Source organism: Heloderma suspectum, chromosome 4 (assembly GCF_057233095.1).
Source record: "Heloderma suspectum isolate Gila_16-S chromosome 4, 16-S_ref, whole genome shotgun sequence".
NCBI lineage: Eukaryota > Metazoa > Chordata > Lepidosauria > Squamata > Helodermatidae > Heloderma > Heloderma suspectum.
This window is the reverse complement of record NC_139461.1, coordinates 313410043-313422556: the sequence shown is the minus strand read 5'-3', so window position 1 is coordinate 313422556 and position 12514 is coordinate 313410043. Positions and strand designations below refer to the sequence as shown.

Here is a 12514-nt window from a genome sequence, read left to right as displayed (position 1 = left end):
CGCAACGGTTGCTTTTGGACTCAGTGCCCAAGGGCCGGTGGGGTCTTGGGAGAGGACCAACTTTGCTCCAGCCACCATTTTGTGGCACATACTGCTCACGCAAACCATCGTGAGAGTCTCGGGCTGGGGAACTGACAAACAGATGGCGTGGAAATGAAGTACCACAGAACACCCACTTTTCACCTAACAAGGGACGGAAAGACACAACAGAACCCCTGAAACACCAAAAAACCACTGAAGTGTCACACCCCCGTGCACACGGACTGCACAGCTGTGCATTAACATATAAAGGCAAAAAAAGGGCATGGCGGAGTCTGTTAGGGAAGCTTTCAGCAAATCGCGAGTGTCTCCTAGTAGAAGTGAATTCGAAGCTGCAAAGCTGCGCAGTCGCGACCGGGTGCGGGGTGAAAGCGGTGCCATGTAGATGGGGCCCATGCTGCAACCAGCACAATTTTGCAAGGGTTTGCCAGTTGCTTTGCCTGAGATGTCCAGGACTTCCTGTCTGCACGCTTGTTGCATCCCTGCCATCATTGTAAGGGAGCTGCTGCTGCTCTCGCTGTTGCACCCTCAGGGGGCTGGAGGGATGCAGCGCTTCTTAACAGGGCCTCATGTGTCCTCCGGGGGCAGCTCCGAGGCGGCTGTTGGACAGGACAGGGAAGCAGCCTCCACATCTGCCCCACGTGGGCATGAATGGTCTTGGACACCCTGGTTGTCCTGGCCATTGCAGGATGGCTCTAGGTGCAGAAGACCTCTGCCCTCTCTAGGCAGGATTCCCATTGCTCTGCTTGTGGTGCGGCAGCAGCACCCAGACTGGGGCGGCATGTCTGGCCAGACCTGCGAGGCAGACCTTGGTCTTCTCCTTACGGAGCCTCCCCACTCCTTGACTTTATTTATGATGTCCCCCACATGAGTTTCCTGTTCCCAATGGCCCGGCCAGCTGTTCGGGCTAGCTCTGTCCTAGCAGTCAGACTCACAGACGCCCTCCGCAGCAACGCTCTGAGCAGGTCGGGAAAAGCCCGATCCTGCAGCTGGGAAAGCAAGAGCAAGCCAGGTGCTGCTGCCCTCTCCATAAGCATCCGTAGCTGGCTGTGGCCTGGTGAATGTTTACAGCCTGCCAGAGACAGCGGAAGAATGGCTGGCAACAGCTGGCCGGGCCTGGGAGAGAGATCCGTCGGCCTTCCGCATAAATAGGGGTGGCTCCCCTCCCGCTGCGGTGCTTCTCTCCCTGGGACCCTGCGTGGTGAGCCTGCAGCTTGTTCTAGAGCGGTTCACCCAACCAGCCTTCTCGCCTTTTTAAACACTTGGCATGGAAATGCAGGCCTCACCTTCCTGTTTCTTCCTGAGATATTAAAACTATCTTTTAGGGTTTTCTTTTCCCCAGTAAAGGTACTGACTGCCAGTTCCTCCTAATTTCTCAGAGGAAGCAGAACAGTCATTTTGTAATAGAAAATTAATTTCAGGTAAAATTACTGTGTTATTTAATAAGGTTTGTGGGAGGGGAATAAGGAGTGGGGCCTCATTCCAGACCCGATGACCGGGTCCACACAGAGCCCCAGCAACGTTCTTCTTGTTAGATTTACGCGTTCACAGGAGTCAGAGGACACAGTGCAGAACCATTTCCCTCCAAAACCTGTATAGCTGACGGTGGAACTCTTGCACCTCTACCAAATCTTGCTCCATACCTGGCTGTACACGCTCACTTTCACCTAATGCTGAGGTGTGTGTGCACATGCATGGAAAAAGGTACACGTTACACGGCCTCCCGGTGATTCGTTTAATTTGTACTAACTTAGTGACTGCAAAGAAAAAACTATCCCCCCGCCACCAGAACACATCAGCACTGGTGGAGCATGTTTGTGGGTACAAGGGAGAAATATATTGCAAGATCCATGACCCTTCTGCTGTAAACAGACGAGGCTCAGCTATCGAGCGACGGGTTCCCAGCGGACAACCCACGCAAGCAAGGCCAGCGTTTGGCAATGGACATTTGCTCTTGGGGCCCCACAGAAAGCAGCAGCAGAGGCGGCAGCCCTCAGCTTCCCCTCTCCACAGACTTCCTGCCTCTTCCCCAAAAGAAGAAACAAGCGCTTCATAACCGATGAGCTGTCTTCCCATTCCATCCACTCCAACTGGTTTTCCAGGCAGCCTTTGAAATCTGTTCCTGCACAATGGAAGGCAGAAGAAGAGCAGCTCTTGAAACCTCCTGGCAAGGCACCCTTCTGTCACCAGAGCCAGGCTCTGCCCCAAGAACCGAGGTCAAACTGAGGTAGAACGGGGGCCCTCACACCTTCTGCAAGAGGAACACCGCTGTACCAGGGAAGTCCCCGAGGGTGAGGATAGGCGAGGGTTTCATTTGGTTCGCATTGGGCTAAGAACCCACCAAAATCCACAGTTTTCTTCAAAACTGGGACAGAAAGAACCTCAGATCTTAAAAAACAACTGAATGTAGGAGAAAACGAAATGGACAGATTCAGGCATCCCGACCAGAGGGATGGGAAGATCAATCAGATCTGTCCAGCATAGTGGTGACAACAAGTACCAATCGTCCTTCAACAGAGCTGCCAGGTTGCAGTCCATAGAGCATGCGCACAGCTTTGTGCTCCCTAATGCTGAGGGGAGAAGGGGGTAGCCACAGATCCCCCTCCCCGGGTCCTCTCATCCTCCTCTGCCTGCTGTGTGGGAAGCCACAAACATTTCCTCTCCTGCATCAGGAGTTGAGCCTCTACTGATGGTCTTCTCCAGGCTGGAGGATGGCCACCCTAGCCACGTAAGAAATCCATGCCATGATGGGACTTTGCTGCAGACGGGTGGAGAAGTGGGAAACCCTTACGGTTGTTCACCAGAGAAAGTCAGTATTTTTTATTGTGCTATACAAAACACAAAGCTAAGTTGTTGTTGTTGTTCAGTCGTTCAGTCGTGTCCGACTCTTCGTGACCCCATGGACCATAGCACGCCAGGCCTTCCTGTCCTGCGCTCTCTCCCGGAGCCTGCTCAAGTCCATATTCATTGCATAAAGCTAAGTTAGGGTATGCTTAAAGTTTGTTACACTTTTTCTGTCCTGTCAATGTCATTTTGTGATGTCACTGAAGTTCCTACTTCCTTGGCTTGGAATACGGCATTCAGCCCCCGACCTCTTCTCTCTTGGACAGGGTGGACGGCAGTGGAAGAAAGGCCAGAGAGCCTGCTGGCTGCCCTGTGGTGGACGGGTGGGGAGCCATCCTGCCCCCCTCCCGATCCAGCGCCTGAGACAAAGGGCTCACATTGGAAGGGCTGGCCTTGCTCTGTGAGTGTGGATGGGGAGTGTATGTGTGTGTGTGGAGAGGTCCCTGCCCTCCCTTTAATGCCACCACCAACCACCAGAGTTTGGAAGCAGCTGGAGTTTGAGGCACATTTGTCCTTAACCATCAGGCAAAGTTCCATATTTTTGAACATGTGAGTCCAGCACCACAGAACTCACCCAACAGGCACAGAGTTGTCTCCAATCTTGGTCTGACTTAAGCTGCATTCATTTCAATGGGTCCGCTCGAAGTAGGACTAACACTGGATACAACCCACTAAGTACAAACATACTTAATTTTATTACTACTGTAAAAGGCACAAGCGTTGTTTGAGTTGCACAGGGCTGAAGGGTGGCAAGGTTTCCTTCCCTTTCTCCCAGTTCAAGACGACATTGGAAACCCGCACAAATGAATGCATTTCCTAGCTAGGTTTTCAGGGCAGGGCTCTTTTCTTTGGATCCTGGTTTCGGGGCAGGATCCAATGGGGGCCTCACATGTCGGGGGGCACGATGTAGCACTTCCGGGGGCAAGCCCTGAAAAGAGCAGAAATGGCCCCAGAAGTGCTACATTGTGGCTGCCAGTGGCAGGGGCTGTGAGCGCACGAGGCTGGCAGGGCCAGGCATGTGCAGAAGGCCCTGGCTGGATCCTGCCCCGTGAAAGGAGGGAGTTCTCCTCTCACCCTTCACTCGCCCTACCCTACCCTTCTCTCTTTCCCCCCATCCCCATCCACTGCTTCTGACATTGAGATTGCAAGCCACACAGGGCGGGGATCTCTCCCTCTCTTTTCCTCATGCAAGGTCAGTGGACCCCACCCTGAAGAGCAGCTGCTCCAAGGCAAAAGCGGAGCCCACAACTTGGCCAGGCAACTCGAGGCTGGCTTGGCAGCCCACTGCTGTAGCCTCCGCTCCTCTTGCAGCCTGAGCATCCACAGTGACCCGGTCACCAGTGATCAGGGATGGGTTGCCCCGATGGGCAACAGGGGTCTCAGAGGCTCTGTCCCCAGCGCCTTTGCTGAGCAGAGGGGCAAGCGGGAGGTGGGAAGTTGGCTCTTGTGAATGGCTTTGTGCCTTTCCATCTCCGGAATTGCATGGGGCCAAGCCCACCCTGGGTTTCCAGAGATGAATGGTGGGTGCCTCTCTTGCCTGAGAACATAAGCTGAACCCTTGCAGGGCTGGTTCCATGGTCCCTCAAGCTCTGCTGGCCCCAGGACCCAGGGAGAAATGCCCACCAGCCATCCTGTGTTCAAGTCAAATCCAGCTCCCTGGAAAAGGCTCTCGCCTGCCTGCAACCTTGGTGGGCTGCAGCGCTCACAGAGAGCCGCTCTGGACATGTGCAAAGCTCTGAGCCCTGGCACTGGCTGGCAGTTCCCAGGCAGAGCCTGGTGAGCCCTGGACAACCCCAGTCCTGCCCGAAGGCTCTTCTGCCACCTCGGGGAGCGTCTGCCCACATCACCCTGCCAGGCACCATGTCCGGGGCACAGGTGACTGGCCCCTCACCTGCCGCCTTCGAAGAATGGCTCAGCAGCGCTGCGGGAGAGTCTTCCTGGGATGGGCACCTGTGCCCTCACCGGTGCCGCCCCACCCATGAGCGTGCTCCGCTTGAGGGGGCCAGACATGCGTGCTGTAGTTCTGCCTTCGCATAGCGAGGATGCGAGCCTCCATCCTGACAGAACCCCCCGTCGCTTCTGGGGAGGAGGGAGATCACCCAGCGCGCTCCCCCCGCCGCCCTCCTTCTCCCAGGCCCTGCCACGGCCCCATGGCCCCCTGGACACTGCTTTCGCCCTTGCCACTCTCAGCGGCGGGACTCTCATCGAGGCCGCCCATGCAGCTTCGTGCCCTTGTGGGGACGGATGGGCAGGATGCGCTCTCCTCCCCGGTGTGGCACTTCTGGATGAAATCAACACACCACAGAGAGTGGAAGTCAGGATGGTTGAGGAATTCTATCTTTGCAAATTCCTATACTAAATGGAGCAATATGCGGACCGGCATTTAGCTATCCTCTGGATTTTTTACTTCTCTGAATGTTATGGTGCAGTTCTTGGCAGTTTAAATATATCAAAATAGGCATTTAAAATATGCGTTTTGAGAGAAAACACACATTTAAATACATACTTTGAGAAGGATTTTTAAATGTTCACAAATTGATGCAGAAACAGAATGGAATCATGGGGGGAAGCCTGGGACAGGAAAAACACCGATTCACACATCTGCAAGTGGGAGAGAGCCTTTTATAAACGGAATGTACTTTCAGGTCTCATCAGCATTGTCCTTTCATTTGATATACAGGGGCACAAAATTCAGACATAATGCTTGCCGCCGGATCCTGTGCATGTTGATGTGAAGAAGGGCCGCACATGCAGAGCCTGCCTCGTTAAGAATCTCTCTAACTAGCTCCAGTTGGCTACAATCTCCATTCCGTGGATCCTCTTCTGTCATGTACAAAGCACCCTGGGATGGTGTTTTCTGCTTAGCGAGTCCTATCTGAGAGCCAGGAATGCCTCCCATTCACACCTGTTGCCCTACCTACCAGGGCTAATAGCCAACCTCCCTTTGTCTGTGGCTGTATTCAGGTGTGAGCATTGTGCATTAAGTACGTATGCACCCCAGCCCCTCTGCTGCTATTTTTGTCACCTTCTGCACATGGGAGAACCTGCTTTATCTGTGGAGGCCCTCCCTGTGCTTTCGAACCACCTGGCTGATGACACAGAATGCTGCCAAGAGGCCAAGGAGACTCAGCAGGGTTGTGCTCCCCCATTGCTCTCCCGGCAGAGGTCATCTCACAGGGCAGCCAGGGCTGCTTTGTCTCCATCACTGTCCCGATCCTCAAGGCAGTGACGTGTTGGGACAGCCCCGTGGTTGTCACGATGGCCATGAAGCCCTGAGCTGCCCCAGATTTGGTGGCCTCAGCATGAATGTTGAGGTCTCGCAGAACAATCAGCTGGAGCTCAACCTAGTGGGAGACCACCTTCCGCCCGAGGGCAGAATTGGCTCCGGGATGGGATGTCAGGGGCCATATCCCAAAGTGGGTGGAGCCACTGCCCATTGCGGGTGGAGCCAGTGCTGGCATGCCCCCACCCCAATGTTCACACACACAAACCATCTGCCCAGGCAGGGATGCTGCAGGGTGGCAGTGTGGGTGATACACTAGCAGAATCCTCAGTCTCTCTTGCTTTCCCAACACAAGGCACAAGCACTCCAGACCAACACTGACCTGGACAGGAAGCCGGGGGAGAGAGATGGAATTCCAGTAGATCCCAGTGAATGCTAGGTCCCCAGTCCTCGAGCCTATTCTGGTGCTGAACTGAGTCAAGGATCACATGCACAAATGACACAAACTACTGCCCTTTGTAGGTTGTCTTTGTAGTAATTTCCTGGATATGTTGGGGAAATTTGGCTTTCTGAGTGATGAGCTGCCAGCTCTTTATTTTTCAGATTTCCCCCCCAAGATAAGCAATTTACTTATGATGGATGGTGGGGAGAAACTGCTGGATGCTGAAGAGATCCAGAAGAGGGAGACATGAGACTGGTAAACAGCAGCATTCATTAGTCATAATAATACCCCATGTAACAACAATGACATCACCTCCTCTTTGTCCTAGTAACTTTTTTTTTTAAAGCAAGTAACATGTATTTTATGTGAGTGGGTTCCCATCTCGAAAGGGAACCAACAGAGCAGAAAAAAGATGAGGGTGTCTGGAACATCTTTCCTACAACAAGCTTTTTGGTTTGGAGGAAATTGATTTTGTTGTTGTTCAGTCGTTAAGTTGTGTCCGACTCTTCGTGACCCCATGGACCATAGCACGCCAGGCCTTCCTGTCCTGCGCTCTCTCCTGGAGAGTGCTCAAGTTGATATTCGTTGCATCGGTGATGCTATCTAGCCATCTCATCCTCTGCCGTCCCCTTCTCCTTTTGACTTCAGTCTTTCCCAACATCAGGGTCTTTTCCAGGGAGTTTTCTCTTCGCATTAGGTGGCCAAAATATTTGAGCTTCAGCTTCAGTATCTGTCCTTCCATTGAGCACTCAGGGTTGATTTCCTTTAGGATGGACTGATCTGACCTCCTTGCAGTCCAGGGGACTCGTAAGAGTCTTCTCCAGCACCACAGTTCGAAAGCATCAATTCTTCGGCGCTCAGCCTTCCATATAGTCCAGCTCTCACAGCCATACGTTGCTACTGGGAAAACCATAGCTTTGATTAGACGGACCTTTGTCGGCAAGGTGATGTCTCTGCTTCTTACTATGCTGTCTAGGTTTGCCATAGCTTTCCTCCCAAGGAGCAAGCGTCTTTTAATTTCATGGCTACAGTCACCGTCTGCAGTGATCTTGGAGCCCAAGAAAATAAAATCTGTCACTGCTTCCATTTCTTCCCCTTCTATATGCCAGGAAGTGATGGGGCCTGATGCCATGATCTTCATTTTTTGAATATTGAGTTTCAAACCAGCTTTTGCGCTCTCCACTTTCACCCTCAACAAGAGGCTCTTGAGATCCTCTTCGCTTTCTGCCATTAGGGTGGTATCGTCTGCGTATCTGAGGCTGTTGATAATTCTCCCGGCAATCTGAATTCCGACCTGTGATTCATCCAACCCGGCGTTTTTCATGATGTACTCTGCATATAAATTAAATAAGCAGGGTGACAATATACAGCCTTGTCGTACTCCTTTCCCAATTTTGAACCAATCAGTTGTTCCATGTCCGGTTCTTACTGTTGCTTCTTGACCCTCGTACAGGTTTCTCAGGAGACAGGTAAGGTGGTCTGGTACACCCATCTCTTTCAGAATTTGCCACAGTTTGTTGTGATCCATACAATCAAAGGCTTTAGCATAGAAAATGAAGCAGAAATAGACATTTTTCTGGAATTCTCTCGCTTTCTCCATGATCCAGCGAATGTTGGCGATTTGATCTCTAGTTCCTCTGCCTCTTGTACTTCCGGTAGTTCTTGGTTCACATACTGCTGAACTCTAGCTTGTAGGATTTTGAACATGACCTTGCTGGCATGTGAAATGAGTGCAATTGTACGGTAGTTTGAACACTCTTTGGCGTTGCCCTTCTTTGGAATTGGAATGTAAACTGACCTTTTCCAGTCTTGTGGCCACTGTTGAGTGTTCCAAATTTGTTGGCATATTGAGTGCAGCACTTTAACAGCATCATCTTTTAGGATTTTAAATAGCTCAGCTGGAATACTGTAATCTCCACTAGCTTTGTTGTTAGTAATGCTTCCTAAGGCCCACTTGACTTCACTCTTCTAGGATGTCTAGCTCAAGTTCAGTGACCGCACTATCATGGCTATCAGGGACATTAAGATCTTTCCTGTATAGTTCTTCTGTGTATTCTTTCCACCTCTTCTTAATCTCATATGCTTCCGTTAGGTCCCTGCCTTCTTTGTCCTTTATCATGCCCGTCTTTGCACAAAACGTTCCCTTGATACCTCTGATTTTCTTGAAGAGATCTCTAGTCTTTCCCATTCTATTGTTTTCCTCAATTTCTTTGCATTGTTCATTCAAGAAAGCCTTCTTGTCTCTCCTTGTTATTCTCTGGAACTCTGCATTCAGTTGGGTATATCTTCCCCTTTCTCCCTTGCTTTTCGCTTCCCTTCTTTCCTCAGCTATTTGTAAAGCCTCATCGGACAGCCACTTGGCTTTCTTGCATTTCTTTTTCTTTGGGATGGATTTCGTTGCTGCCTCCTGAACAATGTTACGGACCTCTGTCCATAGTTCCTCAGGCACTCTGTCTGTCAGGACTAATCCCTTAAATCTATTCCTCACCTCCACTGTATATTCATCAGGGATATGATTTAGGTCATACCTGAATGGTTGAGTGGTTTTCCCTACGTTCTTCAATTTAAGCTGAAATTTTGCAACAAGAAGCTCATGATCTGAGCCACAGTCAGCTCCAGGTCTTGTTTTTACTGGCTGTATAGAGCTTCTCCATCTTTGGCTGCAAAGTACATAATCAATCTGATTTCGATATTGACCATCTGGTGATGTCCATGTGTGGAGTCGCGTCTTGTGCTGTTGGAAAAGAGTGTTTGCTATGATCAGCGTGTTCTCTTGGCAAAACTCTATTAGCCTTTGTCCTGCTTCATTTTGTACACCGAGGCCATGCTTGCCTGTTATCCTGGTGATTTCTTGACTTCCTACTTTAGCATTCCAATCCCCTATGATGAAGAGGACATCTTTTTTTGGTGTCCGTTCTAGAAGGTGTTGTAGGTCTTCATAGAACCGATCAACCTCAGCTTCTTCAGCCTCAGTGGTTGGGGCAGAGACTTGAATTACTGTGATGTTGAATGGTTTGCCTTGGATTCGTACTGAGATCATTCTATCGTTTTTGAGATTGTACCCCAGTACTGCTTTTCCCACCCTTTTGTTGACTATGAGTGCTACTCCATTTCTTCTAAGGGATTCTTGCCCACAGTAGTAGATATGATGGTCACCTGAATTAAATTCGCCCATGCCTGTCCATTTTATTTCACTGATTCCCAAGATGTCGATGTTCAATCCTGCCATCTCATGTTTGACCACCTCCAGCTTACCTTGATTCATTGATCTGACATTCCAGGTTCCTAAACAATATTGTTCTTTACAGCATGGGACTTTTTTTTCACCACCAGACACATCCACAGCTGAGTGGTGTTTCAGCTTTGGCCCAGCCGCTTCACTCTTTCTGGCGCTATTTGGAAATACCCTCTGCTCTTCCCCAGTAGTATATTGGACACCTTCCGACCTGAGGGGCTCATCTTCCGGTGTCATCTCTTTTAGCCTTGTGATACGTTCCATGGGGTTTTCTTGGCAAGAATACTGGAGTGGGTTGCCATTTCCTTCTCCAGTGGACCACATTTTGAGTGAACTCTCCGCCGTGACCTGTCCGTCTTGGGTGGCCCTGCACGGCATAGCTTATGGCTTCACTGAGTTATGCAAGCCCCTTCGCCACAACAAGGCAGTGATCCATGAAGGGGAGGAAATTGATAGATATTTGAAAACATGCAAATGGCAAATTGACAGAAGATGAACCAGTGAGGGAAAGGACAAAACATATCAGTAGCTCTCCTTCAGCAATGGTATCCATTTATAACTTAGTAATCAACATTATGATATGGTAGGACTGGATCCTTTAGTAATAGAGAGCTTTAGCTATTGGGTGGTATAGAAATGTAAAAAATAAATAAAAGAGTATTTATATTGAAACAGTTTTAAAATTGTTATCCCCCTCTCGTAACATTAAAACTTGGGAGTTACCCAACAGAAGTGGATTGGCAGTAGATTCAGAACAGACAACAAAGAAAGTACAAATTTTCTTTTAGGCCAAATCAAAACAGCAAATTTACAGGAAACATGCTTAGCTTCAATCGTAGCTGACAGTGAACATTACAGAAGGTATTGGACATCATGTATACAAATGTGCAAATGTAGACAGCTAATACTTAACCACAGCAGGCTGTAGACCTCCATATGCCAAGACCCTGATGGTTGCCTACCTCTGCTCTAGGTGATCTTTTGTGCTGCTTTTGCAGAGACAGAAGGAGCCTTTTCAGAATGGCTGCTGCAGCTTCTAGTTCAACCTTCCCCGATTTGGTGCTCTCCAGATGTGTTAGACTGCAACTGGCCATGCTGGCTGGGGACTAGTATAGCTGTAATCCATCACATCTGGAGTGCACCAGGAAGGGGAAGTCTGTTCTGGTGTTTTGTACAGGAAGGGCTACCTCCTCCAAGCGGCTCCCACATTGTCTTAGCCCCAATTTGGTTTTCATAAACTCACGATTGCCTTTGCATCTCTCCATGTCCTCTGCTAGATGCATCCTTTCAGAGAGCCCTTTGCCTAGAATTCCAGTCTATCTCTAAAGGGCTCTGTTTTTGAATCGGAACATTCACAGTGTTCATCCAAGTCCCTAACAAATGACTCAGCTGTTTCTCCAGGCTGCTGAGCAATTTGATAGAAGCTGGTCCTCTCATAAACCACATTCCTCTTGGGGATGACATGGGCATCAAATGTGGCCAGGAAAATGTGCTTCCAGCTAAGGTAAAGGATTTATAAACATTGCTGGCTTCTTTCCCCATAGCAAATAGGAGTGAAGTATTTACTTGCACTATTTCTTCTGCCTTGTGGAGCTTTGCAGCTAGGCAATGCAAGCATATATTCATTTCTATCGAGGCCATGCTGTAGGATTATTTATTTACTTATTTGTTTATTACATTTCTATAGCACCCAGTAGCTGAATCTCTCTTATTAAAGCTGAAGGCCATTTTCTTTGTCTAGTTAGGAATTCTTGGGTTTAAAACTTGACTCCTGGCTCCATGTCATGGAAGGCTTATAGGAGACGCTAGTGAAGAAGCTGGACAAGAACTTTTCCATCTTTCTCCAACGAGAACAGAACAGCCCCATGGAACTCCAAACTTCCCCCAGATACAACTACGTCCAGTGCCATCTAGTGACTAAACTGTATTATGGCACTATTCACACAGAGGGCTTTGGAGAGTGTAGATGTGGAATTGGGAGGCTCACATTTTATAAAATCTTTTTTTTATTGTGAGTTTTAACTAGGGCTGTGCACTGCCTCGTTATGAAGTCTGAAAAATGAGGTGAAGCGAGCTGTTTTGGAGCAAAAGCTCGTGATACGAGGCGGTTCAGAGCAGTACTGAGGTGCCTTGGGGCGAAGCGCCTCCTCCGCCTCGTGTATTTGGAGCTCGTCTGAATGCCTTAGCAGTCCAGACAGGCTGTCTCCAAAATGTATCAGCTTCTAGGGATGTTAGAGAATTCCGCCACGAATCTCGGGGAGGCCAAATGCCAGCGCATTCGGCCCCCCAAAATCGGTGGCGGAACGGTCTGCCCCCCCCAGGACGGGACTTACCTTGGGCGGATCTTCCCTGCGGCGGTGGCTCCGGCGGCGGTGCAGCGGCGGTGTGGTGGCAGCGGCGGCTGTGGTGGCTGGTCTTCTGACCGGCTGCCGCCGCCGCCATTTCCAGTTAAAAAAAAACAAAAACAAAAAAACGTGATAGGCTACGTAAAGATTTGCATAGCCTATCACAGCTAGATTTTTAAAAAACACCGCGATAGGCTACGTAAATGTTTACGTAGCCTATCACGGCTGGTTTAAAAGAAAAAACAAACGCGCGTATTTGTTTAAAAGAAAAAACAAACGCGCGTATGCCTTATTTTGGCACGTCTTAGTCTACGTAAACATTTACATAGACTAAGATGGCAAAAATAAGGGGAACACAAATAGCGTAGATGCTACGCTATTTGCGT

General features: G+C 49.6%; 1 protein-coding gene across 1 annotated transcript in view; it reads left to right on the top strand.

Annotated features, from left to right (window-relative positions):
• The first annotated feature begins 11245 nt into the window (after window positions 1–11245).
• The window catches only part of LOC146349081 (bactericidal permeability-increasing protein-like), a 28209-nt gene continuing 26940 nt past the window's right edge, over window positions 11246–12514 (top strand). Inside the window, exons 1-2 of the mRNA XM_084851830.1 lie at window positions 11246–11287; window positions 11583–11745. Coding sequence (XP_084707956.1) covers window positions 11246–11287; window positions 11583–11745 — 205 coding nt within the window. The remainder of the gene's footprint in view (window positions 11288–11582; window positions 11746–12514) is intronic.